The sequence below is a fragment of the Penicillium malachiteum genome (assembly GCF_028827825.1).
Source record: "Penicillium malachiteum strain IBT 17515 chromosome Unknown utg000005l:1.0-9002435.0:326005.0-9005861.0, whole genome shotgun sequence".
Classification (NCBI taxonomy): domain Eukaryota; kingdom Fungi; phylum Ascomycota; class Eurotiomycetes; order Eurotiales; family Aspergillaceae; genus Penicillium; species Penicillium malachiteum.
Window position 1 is genome coordinate 6,472,797 of NW_026643099.1, and position 15,094 is coordinate 6,487,890.

At 49.6% G+C, this 15,094-nt stretch overlaps 2 protein-coding genes across 2 annotated transcripts; both read left to right on the top strand.

Moving 5' to 3' along the window:
- Positions 1 to 924: 924 nt before the first annotated feature.
- fma-PKS (polyketide synthase fmaB) lies at positions 925 to 8,273 on the top strand (the record flags this gene model as incomplete). Its single annotated transcript, XM_057095829.1, has 4 exons — positions 925 to 1,429; positions 1,485 to 6,499; positions 6,555 to 6,892; positions 6,965 to 8,273. 4 exons carry the CDS (start codon positions 925 to 927, stop codon positions 8,271 to 8,273), a joined length of 7,167 nt encoding a protein of 2,388 aa, XP_056941800.1.
- A 5,116-nt stretch (positions 8,274 to 13,389) lies between these two features.
- On the top strand, positions 13,390 to 13,983 carry N7483_012403 (uncharacterized protein; the record flags this gene model as incomplete). Its single annotated transcript, XM_057095830.1, has 1 exon — positions 13,390 to 13,983. One exon carries the CDS (start codon positions 13,390 to 13,392, stop codon positions 13,981 to 13,983), a length of 594 nt encoding a protein of 197 aa, XP_056941801.1.
- Between the last annotated feature and the right edge of the window lie 1,111 nt (positions 13,984 to 15,094).

Genomic DNA, 15,094 nt, shown 5'->3' on the forward strand with positions numbered 1-15,094 from the left:
TATTGATAACTACTAGTAGTTGTGGTTTGGGTAGATATCAACCTTGGAAATCCCATAGGTCCCATTTGCGCAGGTCTAGTCGCCGAGGTTCGTAAGGGACTCAGCGCGGGAAACAACCAAGGGGATTGGAACTAAGATCCTTCCGGCCTGAAGCTCCCTCTAAGGTTATCCGAGCTGCAAACCGTCCGAAATTTTCAATATGCGATTTGCGCGACCTGCATAAGGATCCTTGAGCTGACACTGCATCCCGCCAATATAGTCTCACTGACAAAGCTCCAGAGCTATTTCATCAAGAGTGACAATGCAGTACTAGTGCTGAAGGATGTAACCACTAGTAAGTTTGAGGACCTATGAGATTCATTGGATAAAATGGGTATTTTATATGTGTGTTATCTTGCTTCCCTTGTGTTCTGTGCACACGTGGCGAATCCACCATGGATCGCGCTCTGGTTGGACAACATTTGAAGGCCCCCGATGCGTAATCAGGCGGTCTTTTTTGCATGTTCGGTCAGGCCGGCCGAGCCGCTGAGGTTTCGACTCCGTCCATGTCATGTCTGCCTATGGGGAGCAGGGATCTTGATACCGTTGGGCCTAGATAAGGCCCGAGCGGAATGCCTAGCCTATCTAGAGAACTAGAGAACTAGAGAACAATGTAGTGAAAGTAGACAGGGATTATGAACGTCGGGGTGGATTTATCCGTCGGGCTTACATCTTAGATCCATCCATGGATATGTGCTAACCTACCTAGGAACGTTCTCATATTCATAGATGAGAACGTTTGGCACCTATATAAAGGTGCGATTGATACTCAAATGCTCTACCCATGTAGTACAGCTTCCAAACTTGAAAGGTTTTCATAGACCGCTGTGGAAACATACCTAGGTAGATTGCGTTTGTATTTTCTGTTTCGCCCGGTTGAATACAATGATAGACTCAGGATCCGGGAGCCAGCTGCTCTCGTCTGTGCCATCTCATAGCCAAACCAATGGTCACCACGGGCACATCAACGGACATACGGCTGAAGATACCGCACCCACGGTGGTATCCGGATCCCCCATAGCCATTGTGGGTCTGGCATGTCGTCTACCAGGGCATGTTAACACTCCTAAAGATCTCTGGGACCTCATGGCCCGCGGGGGTGTGGCTGAGACGAAGCCACCCGGCACCCGATTCAACTTGGATGGGCATTATGACGGGTCCAAGAAACCCTTCACCATGAAGACGCCCGGGGCGATGTTCCTCGAGGATGTCGACCCGGCCGACTTCGACGCCCAGTTCTTCAACATCAACCACATGGATGCTAGCTCGATGGATCCCCAGCAACGGGTTCTCATGGAGGTGGCATATGAGTGCCTGGAAAATGCCGGTATCCCCGTGGAGAGCCTGGGAGGCAAGCGGATTGGATGTCTGGTGGGAGCGAGTGCCGTGGGTGAGTGATCTTCCCCGTATCTTAGGTTGAGGCGGCATGAATAACCAGTGTAAAGACTACCATGATATGACCTGTCGGGACCCTGAGGACCGCACCGAGTCTCCCACGATGGGCACCGGTCGTGCACTGCTCAGTAACCGCATCAGCCACTACCTCAACGTTCACGGTCCGAGTATGACCATCGATACGGCATGCTCGAGCACCCTGATTGCCCTGGATATGGCCTGTCTCTACCTCTCCACAAACCAGTGCGACGGCATTCTCGTTGGGGGTGTGAACATGTATCTAAGCCCAGAGAGAAACCAAGACATGGGTGCCATGCGTCCCACTGCCTCCGCTACGGGCAAATGCCACACATTCGATGCCAAGGCCGATGGATACGTCGCGGCGGAGGCTATCAACGCCGTCTTCCTCAAACGCCTGGACGATGCGGTTCGGGACCGGGACCCGATCCGCGCGATCATTCGTGGCACAGCCACCAACAGTGCAGGCAGGACGCCCGGCATCGCCATGCCGAACGGCAAGGCCCAGGCGGCCGCCATCCGCATGGCCTACGCCAACGCGGGAATTCCAGAGGCCGAGCTGTCGCAGACCGGCTATCTTGAGTGCCACGGAACGGGCACGCTGGTCGGCGACCCAATTGAGGTGGACGGCGCTGCATCAGTCTTTGCTGAAAGTAAGTCTGCCGCTCAGCCGCTCATTATTGGGTCCGTCAAGAGCAATATAGGGCACTCCGAGGCCGCAGCTGGGCTTTCGGGACTGATTAAGGCTGTGCTCGCCGTCGAGCAGGGAATCATCCCCGGGACCGCCACCTTCATCACGCCCAATCCCAAGATCGACTTTGAGAAGAACCGGGTGCGTGCGTCACGCAACGCAGTGGCCTGGCCCGCAAGCACGAAGAAACGCGCGAGCATCAATTCTTTCGGGTTTGGTGGAGCCAACGGGCACGCCATTATCGAGGCGCCGGAGTACCTCCTTGGCGATCGGGTCCCTAAATACAAGTCCACCTTCGCCAATGGGCAGGGCTTTAGCGAGGGTTTCTTCGACGATAGCGATGATGAAGATCTCGTTGCAGAATTGGGGGCCTTGAGCTCATCACTCACCAAGCCGAAGGTGATCGTCTTGTCCGCTGAGGACGAAAATTCCCTCAAGGCCTCCATCAAGCGCTTGTCTACACACATCCTCAACCCAGGCGTTCAGGTTGGTTTAGAGGATCTGGCATTCACTCTCTCCGAGCGTCGAAGCAAACTATATCACCGTGCCTACAGTCTGCAGACAGACACTCAGATTACATCAGATGCGTTCCAAGTAGCGAAACCCTTGGGGCAGGACATCCGCATCGGCTTCATCTTCACTGGGCAAGGCGCTCAGTGGCCCGCAATGGGAAAGCAGCTCCTGGAAGCCTTCCCCATCGCACGCAGAGTCGTCGAGAGCCTGGACAAAATTCTGCAGTCTCTTCCAGAACCGCCCTCCTGGTCTTTGGTGTCGGAATTAACCGAGGATCGAGATGCAGCCCACCTTCGCGAGCCAGAGTTCTCCCAGCCGCTGGTCACCGCGCTGCAGCTGGCTCTGATAAGCGTCCTGTCGCAGTGGGGCATCCGACCGGCGCGGGTTGTGGGTCACTCTTCCGGGGAGATTGCGGCTGCAGTGGCGGCCGGCTATCTGACACCCGAGACGGCCATCAAGGTGGCCTTCTTCCGCGGCCAGGCGGGGAAGCAGCTGCCCCCTCAAGAGGCAGTTGGTATGCTCGCGGTGGGCGTCAGCGCCGATCAGATTGAGGATTTCATCGATTCCGATGACGACCCGGTCCAGATTGCCTGCTTTAACAGCCCGCGGAGTCTCACTGTCTCCGGGACAGTGGCTGCCCTGGAACGGTTGCGAGAGCGGCTACAGGCGGAGAATCACTTCGCTCGTCTACTTCAAGTCAACTATGCCTATCATTCCAAGTATATGAGCAGCATCGGCAAAAGGTACCTAGAGATGCTAAAGGCTCATGGAATCGAGGCATCACAGACAAAGAGCACGGATGCGATCATGTTCTCCTCGGTGACTGGTGCGGCGCTGGAGGACCCTGTTGACGCGACATACTGGCTGGAAAATATGGTATCAGAGGTTCGATTCGACCAGGCAGCATCCGAGATGTTGAAGGGTAAAGACGGGGTCAATTTCCTGATCGAAGTCGGCCCGTCGAATGCGCTGAAAGGACCGGTGGCCCAGATCATCGATGCCATCGCGTCCAGCATTGGAGGGCCCCCAATCTATACCTCCGCCGCTCAGCGAGGCACTGAAACACTGCAAGCCTTGTATCACACTGCTGGGCGGCTCTTCACGGCTGGTGGGATCGTCAACCTGGCGCAGGTGAACGAGTACAGCCTCCAGGACCCGCCATCCACCCTGGTCGACCTTCCAAATTACGCGTGGAATCACTCGAAGAAATACTGGCATGAAAGCCAGGCAAGTAAGGACTGGCGTGCACGGCCCTTTCTCAAACATGATCTGCTCGGAACCAAAATTCTCGGAACCCCGTGGCAGGCTCCGACCTGGAGAAATACCTTGCGCCTTAACGACCACCCGTGGCTCAAGGACCACCGGATCGGGGATCAAGTCGTATTTCCCGGTGCAGGCTATGTTTCCATGGCCATGGAGGCAATTTACCAGACGATGTGCCTAACTGAGTGGACTGACGGGGTGCCCGCGCGGTACCGATTCCGCCTGCGTGATATGAAATTTTTCCGTGCCTTAGTCCTGGACACCTCCTATGACTCTAAGGTTACTCTAAACCTCATGCCAAGTAAGTCGTGGTACGAGTACAAGGTCTCCTCTCGACTAGAGGAGACAATACATGACCATGCCTCGGGATTTATTCGCATCGAGACGGAATTCCCCAACACCACAGCCCCAATCGGGGCGTTGGAACCGCTTCAAACGCCTGTGTCTGCCCGTATTTGGTATAAGGCGATGCGGGAGGCCGGGTTCAACTTCGGGCCCTCGTTCCAGAAGCATCTTTTCATGGAGTATCAAGCCGGTCAGCAATCTGGTCGCTCGACAGTCTCGCTAGAGGCGCCCGACTCAGCTTGGCCGCAGTCCAGCTACGCGATTCACCCGGCCTGCATAGATGGATGCTTTCAGACGGTGCTATCATCCGCTTGGAAGGGCGACAGAAGCGCCGTCGATGCGGCATTGGTCCCCCTCTCTATTGACAGTTTGGTAATACCGTCGAACTCTGATCTTCCTGCTGAGGCATTTGCCGTCGCGAAGTCCGAGTTCACCGGTATCGGGAGAGCCGACGTGGCGAAGAACTACTCGGCATCCACGGCCGTGTTCCACCCAGTAGATGGCAGCCTCCTGCTTGAGATGAAGGGCCTGCGGTACACGGAACTCGACAGCTCAAGTCCGGAGACCCGACTAACCCACTCGTACCTGCAGGTAAAGTGGGCCCCGGACATGACGTTACTCTCAGAAGCTGGGTTCCACCAGCTGGTGGCTGGCTTCGGCACAGAGAGAGGAGTGGCTCAGGGGCTGATTGACACCATTGCGCACAAAAATCCAGGATTAACTGTTTTGGAGGTTGATCTGGGCTTGGAGACACCCGCCAGCAGTCTGTGGCTGGAGGCGGACAACGTGACGCGGGCCGCATGCACGCAATACCAATTCACGTCCAGCGATGCCAATCGGACCGTTGCCATCCAGAACGCTTATCCCTCCGCAACGTACGCGAAATTCACGGTCTCGAGTTTCGCCGCCGCTGAGATCCCGGTAAGCCAGCAGTTCGACCTTATCGTCATCAAGCTGCCTGCTCAGCCTGGCCCATGGTTGGGGCAGGCCCTGGCAAACCTTCACAGTAGCCTGACGGAGACTGGATTTGGGCTGATTGTCCATGCGGATGAGAGGTCGCGGTTGGACGTTCATGCGGCGACTCGGGCGTCTGAATGGGCGAAGGTGTGGTCCGCTGGTACAGTCACTCTGGTTCAGGTCGCTCGTCTGGCACAGGCAGAGCATCGTAAGGTCTATCGCGTTCGGTTCCGGACAGGAGACAGCACCCTGGGCGGGCTGATTGACACGGCTCTGTCCCAGGCGGGCGGATGGGAGAGCATTCCCGTGTGGGAGGCAGAGCAAGTGCCGCCCCGGAGCAAAGTCCTGGTGCTAGACGAGTTAGAGGGGCCCGTCATGTCCAAACTGGATGACCGTCAATGGGCGATGCTGCAGCTCCTCGTCCAGAACCAATGCGACCTGCTGTGGGTGACATCAGGGGCCCAGATGGAGGTAGCCCAACCCACCCAAGCGGTGATCATTGGCTTCCTTCGCGTACTCCGGAACGAGGAGCCGTTGCTGCGGCTAATTTCGCTAGATGTTGAGTCCCCAACCGCAAAGAACCCGACGGTAGAAGCCATTGACCGCTGCCTGCATATCCTGACTGCGAATGAAGGCCGCCGAACACACCTGGATAGTGAGTATGTCGAGCGCGGCGGCATTGTTCACATCAGTCGGGTTCTACCGGACATGAAAGTCAACGAGGCCCAGAAGGAAGAGGCTACAGGTCGGCCGGGGCAGATGATGGAACTCCATGCAGCCCTCAACTGTATTCGACTGAGGGCTGAGCGGATTGGAAATATCGACGCCGTGCGATACAACGAGGTGAGCTCTGCTCCTTTGCCCCTGGAGGCAAACCACGTCGAAATCGAGATCTATGCGTCCGGGGTCAACTTCAAAGAGGTGGCTGTCACCGTGGGTATCGTCCCCGATAATGAACATCTGCTGGGTGGAGAGGGAGCAGGCACCATTACCCGTATGGCGCCAGATGTTAAGGGTTTCAAGCTGGGGCAGCGCGTGGCCTTCTTCCAGAAAGGATCGTTTGCCAACCGCATCATCACCACGACTCAACGAGTGTATTCCATTCCCGACAGCATGAGCTTCGAGGAAGCATCCACTATACCATGCGTCTTCATGACCTCGATGTATGGATTATACCGGCTGGCACATCTGAAGAAGGGGGACCGCGTGCTGATCCACTCGGCCACCGGAGGAGTGGGCCTTTCGGCCATTCAGCTCTCCCAGTACAAGGGTGCGGAGGTGAGTCCAATTTCCCCATTCCTGTGAGAGTGATAGACTACTGACCTTTCTTCAGGTTTACGCGACCGCGGGGACCTCAGAGAAACGAGAATTCCTAAAGACCCAGTTCGGCATCCCTGAGGAACGAATCTTCTCGTCACGCACAAAGGCCTTTGCCGAGCAGATTCTGGCCTATACGGGCGGCAAGGGAATGGATGTGATCCTAAACTCGCTGACCGGCGACTTGCTGGATGAGTCATGGCGCATCGTTGCAGACGGCGGAACCATGGTCGAAATCGGCAAGAAGGATATCCTGGATCGAAGCAGCCTTGCAATGGCACCGTTCAATCGCAATGCCTCATTCCGAGCCCTGGACCTGTCGCATAAAGAGATCACAGATGATACGATCGCGAGGTAAGCTCATTATCTCGATTCCTTCCTCATACCCTCGTCCATATGCCGAGGGTGAAACTAACCTCACTGCAGCTTGTTGGCCGATATTTTCGCGCTGATGGAGGGCGGCCACCTCAGCCCCATCACCCCAATGCACATCTTCTCCTTCCGTGACATCCCGGCGGCATTCCGTCTCTTGCGCAGCGGAAAGCATATTGGCAAGCTGGTCATCAGCGATGGGCCCAACGCGAATGTAGAAGTTCTCGTGCGTCCGGCCCCACGGCGCATGAGCCTGTCACCCGACAAAAGCTACCTGATTGTGGGCGGTCTTCGAGGACTGTGCGCCAGCCTGGCCATCTATCTAGCACAAAACGGGGCCAAGCATCTGGCTGTGCTAACTCGGAGCGGCCACGCGGACAAGCAGTCCCAAAGAACTGTCCGAGACCTCCACGCCCTAGGATGCCAGGTCGATCTGCTCTGCGGGGATGTAACCAACCTGAGCCATGTCCGCTCGGCGTTTGCTGCCACGCGGGTTCCCATCGGGGGCATTGTGCAGGGCGCCATGGTGCTCCGCGATCGCACCTTCGCAGGCATGAGCCTCGACGATTATCACACGGCACTCGGGTGCAAGGTGCCCGGAACATGGAATCTACACCAGGTCGCGCTCGAGCAGGGCCTGAGTCTGGACTTCTTCACTATGCTGTCCAGTATCTCGGGTCTCTGCGGAAGCAAAGGACAAGCCAATTACGCGGCGGGGAACACCTTCCTTGACGCTTTTGCCTCCTACCGACGCCGACTTGGACTAGCTGCCTGCTCTATCAATCTGGGGGTAATCCAGGATGTCGGATACATGGCGGAGCGTGACGATCTGCAGGACCGCTACGATGCAACGCTGTGGCACGCTATTAACGAGCGGCTCCTGCGACGTATCTTCGGCTTCTCAATTATGCAGCAAGACACTAACCCTATCAACGTTACTAGCAACGCCAACATGGTAACTGGCATCCAAGTCCCTCAGCCCGTAGACTCGTTCCTGCTCCGTGACGCGCGCTTCGCCTGCTTATATCTGCAACAGAGCGGGCAGCAAAGCCAGACGCTTTCGGACTCGAAAGACATCCAAGCCATATTTGTTGTGTTACGCTCTAAGGCTGAGCCAGCTGCAGTCCTTGAAGTCACCGTCGATGTGCTAAACCGGTACCTGATGACGAGTCTGCGCTTACCAGAAGCTTTGGACGCGGCGCGTCCCCTGTCTACATATGGAATCGATTCCCTGGCGGCGGTGGAGTTCCGCAATTGGTTGCGCATCGAGCTGGGTGTTAATTTGAGCACACTGGAGATTGTGAATGCGCCGTCGTTAGTGTCAATCTGTGAGAAGGTGATATCAAAAATCCCTAATGCGTAGGCGGTGCGGGAGTTGTCTTTTTAGTCTCATAGAAGATCACAGGAATAAAGAAGAATGACAATAAATGCAAGCTATTTTAGTCAAGTAAATCAAGCCATAATAGCCCGGATTTATAGCAGTTATATAGGGCTCGGTGTGTTGATGTTAGACCTGGCTTTGAACCTCTGCATGGGTCCCTACCCCGGAACCTCGAACCTTACCTCAAGAGGTGAGGCCAACCTTTCTAACCTCCAACCGCTCATTAACCTCCAGAGGTTTATTGAGGCTCAACCTCCATTAACCTGCATGAACCTACATATACTAATTTCTTGACGCGTTTCCTCCTTTGGCTGGATAAAATTAATGACTCATCTTTGTTTTTATTTTACTGTAAAGATATTGAAGATGCCCACATTTGATAACCTTTCAATTTTGGACTAACCGGATTTTAAAGACGTTGTAACGATAAAGACCATTCAAATTTTAGGCTTCGAATATAGCGATCAATAACATTTGAGGGATATCAAAATTAATAAATGGAAAATTTGAGGAGCAAAAAATGGTATTGTAGGCTTAATACTAAAATATTATGATTTTGAATAGCTTCGGTGTTAGTCGGATATAAAGACTACAATTAACTCTCATAGGTCTTGCGAAGAACAATGCGAAAACTTTTTTGCTATGGTATAGGTGCTCAGCGATTACTTGGACTGGGCCCTGTGACTATTCAGGGACGTGACCATCTTTGTATTATGCAAGGGGCCAGAATACCGTTTGTTGTGCGAGAATCTGCAGAATCAAGAAAGTATTCACTGATTGGCGAAACATTTATCGAAGGCTTTATACATGGAGAACTGGAATCATGCAGATTCGCTGAACGAGAAATCTTCATGATTTATTTTCTTTGATCGATCCCTTAGATGATTGGTTTAAATAGCCTAGGATCTATAGAAGAGAGAGACTACAGTAATAGGAAGGGTTTAATTGCAAATTGTTACTCCTTAGATTATCTTGAATTTTACTAGTGACTTTACAAAAGCCACTTCATTATATCGCTTCAAGTTCATTGATTCTTCATCAAAGCCACCTGCTTATTTTTTTTCAAAACATAGAGACCCTTCCATAGACCTTCAACAGAATTGTACCCCTTTACAGATCATCAAGTTAACATAGAAACTCAAACTCCATCCTTACAGTGATTCCGCTCAAGTTGTAGTTTTCTATACCTCTATCTTACACATGGATAAAATATAATGTATCCCAAAAAGCATTTTCTGTAGAGAAGGTATACTTTTGGATCAATACTTCCTACAAATGACTCACAAATAAAGTGTCCACATAGCATGGCTAATTAACAATCTTACTGCGTGTAGTAGACTGGGTAGGCCAAAATGATCTATTTTTATGGTAAAGATCCTCTTACATTCTTTGATACTTCTCTTTCACTAGTTTAAGCTTATGCTGAAGTTTTTGGGTTTCCTATCGTAAAGAATTGACTTTACGATCAACTATCTTAAAAATGTCTTGAAAGTATTATTCTGGTCCATAATAAGCCTTAGGTAGAGTGAGAATGTTAGAAAAGGTATACAAAAATATTTGAATGTTCTTCTTGTTCTGTTTGTGTTTGCGAGAGACGTTAGAACTCCAGACATAAGCTCGTTTGGTTCCATAGTTGAGATTTAAGTATATCCCTATGGAGAGATTTTAGATTTGTGGACATTTGCAGGCTAGGTGGTGGCGGATCCCGGATTGGGTTTTGTTTATCGTCTTCAATAATAATTTTGTCTGCAGGGTTCGTCATTGTGGCTTGAAAATGAAGCAAGATGAATCGGTACTAAGTTGACAAGGTGGGAGAAAAGTAGAAGTGGGACTAGATCAGGGCTGGGGCAACTGGTTATTTTCATATCCAAGACAAAACAGCTCGAGTGGATAATCACTGCTAAGATGTCATTGGATGCGAGGTTGTGTCATTCACGCTATACATGTATGAAAAACCTATTACATGGTTGGGCTTCAGGTATGATGGGAGTAGAAGTCGGCATGGGGAGGGGAAGGCTATATCAACGGTTCAGTCACGTGCAGGATATAAGGGTGCAAAATAGTGGTGTTCAGGGCATTCAGGTGAAGGCGGCTGAAAGGGCTGAAGCGTAGGGCGGCAAGAGACAATTTCCGAACGAATCAATAATGCAAAACGTCAAACCAAGCAAAAACATACAACAGTCATATCTAAGCTTATGGTCACCTAGCGCCCACGAATCTAGCGTGGGCGGCTCGCCGCCCTATTCAGGCCTCTTCAGGGCTATCCGGGTAGTTATTCACCCACCTGAATCTTCTTTACCTGAACGTGCAGCCGGTGTGTCGAAATTTACATTTTCGCAATTGAAATCTTTACCCTCCCTGGGTGGCCTCAAACCTCCTTTATTTTTGTTCATTTCTCTCCTTTCACTCACAAATTCCATCAATTGAGAAGACGGACTGAGTATGACCCAACGCTGAGATATCTGAACTATATTGTAGACTTTGAAGAGCACTTGAGCATGACAATAATGAGATCCAACGAAAGATGATTGAAGGTTCTACCACGAACCAAGTGTGGGTATATATACTGATATCTGGGTACACTGATAAACTAGTCCTTTTCGATATATAACCTTGGAAGAAAGGCTACCATCTTCAAATATTGTATGCTAGGGAGGAAACCATTCAAATGCCAGCTATATTACACATGCAGAGGGTTCTCAATAGATTGATACTCTGCTTCATCAAAATCATCTCTTCAAGACAACCACTGAGTAGAAGGGGAGCTCCTTCATAACTGACCTATTAGCGAACCCCTGATCAAGCATTACCGTACAAGGATTCCTAAAGGCTCTAGCCCGTGTAAGGCCTGCACAGCGACGGTACAGTTGCAGGATAACGGCTTGCGGTAAGAATCGGACACACACTTGTGTATACTCACGTTGTTTGACAGCCAGTTCGTAGCACTGGGCAGTGATCTGATCAGTATGAGCATGGCTGTCTGAGAGAATCTGAACACACCTGGGCATGGGGAGCCTCAGGTGTACCACCTATAGGCGCACATGCGCTTATAGTCTTGGAACTTGGTCTGATAAGGCGGGTATATATTGAAGAGGGGAACCGTGAGGCTGTGTACTTAAAGATACACGGGTCGATCCAGCTAGACTGTATGAACAACACCAACCGACATGCAATGTGTGTGTGGACTACCCATAGGGTCAGATCAGAGATGTGTATTCTTGACGCCATTCTTGTACGTACAATGACATAACCGAAAATACAAATAATACCGAAATGTAACAACCCGGTATGATACACATACATAGTAGGGGACATGGTACCCCACTACAATATGTAATGCGGCGGCGTCCATTTGTCCGAGTTTCCTGGCCAAGCGCTTGAGTGATGCTAGTGAGTACTTGGACATGCCTAGGTATCTTTCCCAACTTTGTTGCTATAGTGCCACGTCAGCATAGCGTGAGAGCTTGTATTGTACTACTTCACAATACGTCCTTATTTCCCAAGGATTTATGGACCGTATGGTAGCTTCGCGAGCGTTGAGGCATTTACAGAGGGATAGAAGCGAAGGATTTAGACTGGCTCTAGTAAATGAACTCGGGAAGATTTTCAGTTTCCACATGTATACTTCTTTAACCCTTAAAGTTATTTGATTTTCTACCTATGTGGAGCCAACCTAGGAAATTGTATGTGTCATATTTAGCGAGCTTATCGGGCAGGCTATTACTAGTTAGTGTAAGCTTAGCCTCCAAGGCTAACACCAAGAGAAGAAAACAAATTATCTATGGATTATTTGAGGGTAATCACTCAAGAAAATTCTCTACATATAATCAACATGTAAATCTCTTGCTTCCCTCTCACTTTCTTCTTATAAATCGGAAGCATATGAGCGTTTTTTGCATTCTTTAGTAGTTACTCAGCACATCACGGACTCGGAGGTACTTCTATAAACATTTTAGTTCCTCAAATTTTGCTCCAAATCCCACTAGTCGATAGCTGCATGCAATTAAAGGTGTTGCGTAATCTGAGGTACGTATGGACCCCGCCCAAGGCAAACTTGGAAGAACGACAGGATCATGTACTCATGTACTGTCTCGGCCAATTTGGCATCCCTGCTAGATACCAGGCTCCTTGAACCGAACCATATCATATAGAAGAGGAAGTAAAGGAAGTTCTAATATAGGTATCCTCATATTGAAAATTCTCAGTGAAGCAATAATAATTTGAAGCTATTGCATGTGCATGTGCAAATCTCGAGGTCCAGATGTTCTGACTATGATAATGATGACTCTATTACCAGCAGTTCCTAGTATCTACTAGTTGAAAGAGGATCTCTGTATTCATTCCCCCCAATTAAATAGTCCTAAATTGTAAAAAGTTCTTCGAACCAACATTCATTTGATACATACCGAGGTACTCTCCCTGGCATACATATTTCAAGTTCATTGAGCTCCACTTATCTACTAGGAAACTGTAGTAGCTGATACCTTGCAAACATTAGATTTTTCTGTAGATAAAGCTATATGGTTAGAAAATATTGGAACACGAGATCGAAATACATCACGCTAGGGCTGAATAGGGTTTCGCGATAAAGTGAGATCAACAAAGATCCATACATGCTAGTACCAGGGGAATTCCGACTCTGCTACTTGAGGACTTCATTTGAACTTGGAACTGCGACATTAGATCCACTTTAATTTTTCTTACGTTTCCAATAATGAAATAATACGAGCACTAGACTGCCGGCCATGTGTCATGGATTCCCGTGAAGCAACAAATGCCACTTTAAATACCTGGAATTGAGCATGCTTTCATGGCTGTTAAAAAACAATTTCTCTCTCTCTCTTTCACTCAACACCACCTGAAAAACTCTAGTTGAACCTGACCTCAATATTATCTTCCAATCATTGTGTCCAGTTCACCGTCATAATGATTAAAGGCTTGATCTTCACCGCGAGCCTTGCTTTCTTTTTCCCTGAGACAAGCAAAAAATGCCGGAAAAACAGACAACTTGTTCCTGGAACTAGATGTTGATGCGGTTGGCAACGGAACTGCAGGTTCATGGATTCGATCGCCATGGGATGCATCGTACGCATCTGCCATGCGTGAAGGCCGATACGGAGACGCCATATGGGCACGATACCATATGGACGGCCGAGCCACGGGAAATATCATTGCAGCTGATAACACCACTGTGACTGAGGAAGTACACGAGGATGCCATTGGATACCGAGCCGGTAACCCAGATCACTTTGCTGAAGTTGCCAAAAAATACAATGGTACCAGTCGATACGATGGACACCGTGAAATGGTGGATATCATTATGAATGTGTTAAAAGAGGACCTCAATACCCTTCAGGCGCGGGTCACGTATAACATCAAGTGCAGCGATAAAAATACTGCTCGTCGGTCGTACTGTTACGAAGTGCTAGAACTGATGGACAAGTGGACCATTGATATTGGCGACATCCGAACGCTTGACTTCTATGAAAATTGTTGGCTCCGTGTGGGAGAATATGGAAGTGGTGCCGACCTCACATGGGAGAAGGCGCACGCGGTTGCTGTACTTATCTTTGAGGACTGTCAACGCTCAAGAGTTTGCTGTTATGGTCTCTGGGTGTCGGGCTACTCACCAAAGAACGCTGGACATCGCAAAGTGTGCTTAAGTAGCAAGTCCACTGGTTGTACGCCCTGATGTTGCGCTTGCATTTAAGAGTGAACTCAAGGTTTCATTCTAAGCCTTGACGCCATGGATATATGTACGGTTTTATTACACATTCAAAATACAGGTGGATTTTGTCGTGGGGACAGGTGGTACAGATCATAGCCGAAGATAAAAGCTCAGTTTTTCTTGTTATTCAGGTTTTTTATGTCTTTTATCCTCTATACTTCTCTAGTGTGCATGGCCTAGAGAAGTCCCCTCTGGGTGTTTTCAATTGTTCAGTAGCTAGCCAGTACACAGGTAAGATTCACTACTACTGCCTGCCGTGGTTTTCGAATAGTTTTAAGACCGGTTTTTACCGTCTTTCTTCTGCCGATATACTTTTCTGCCGGGAGGTGCAATAAATTCAATAACTAGTGTAGCACCTCCGGCCTGCATGATTCAGGACCATTTGAACGATTTATTAAATTCTATCGTAATAAAACAAACGGCATATTGGTACGACTGCGAATATTGTTGTCAATTTTGTTCTTGGTGTATTTTGGCGCTAACCTTAAGTAGAATGTGGTAATAAAGGCGGTAAAAATTGTTTCCCAAACTTATTCAACGTCACTGTAGTCTTCCAAGGTTCTATATCAAATTTTGGATTGGTATTTTCCAAGTCCTACGTGTTAGAACATGGGATCACTGGTCCACTGTTCCCTGCAGGTATCACCTCATACTCCACCTCCAAGTTCCTATCTCCCTTCCCCAAGTCTATTTTCTAATATGACACTAACCCCCTTGAAAGTACTAGTACTGCTAGTGATTAAAAATACACTTTTCCGATGAGGGAAAGACCAAACGGCCGATACCGGCCACTGTAGACATGCCATATATCCATTCGATATAGTGGGAGATAATTTAGTATAACAGCACGACTTCTAAGGTTGGATAGAGCCCAGGGAAAGATTGAAGGCTATGTACATACACTAGTATTATATTCCTAAGAGAACTATCCAACCTAAGCTATATCCTATGGCCCACTTACAACTTTGGTAGTCATCATATTCAGTGCTCTATATATTTCTTCAAAATACCCAATCAGGAATAGTCCAATGACACCTGGGCATCTGGCAGAATGGAAAGCGGTCTTCCAAAGTTG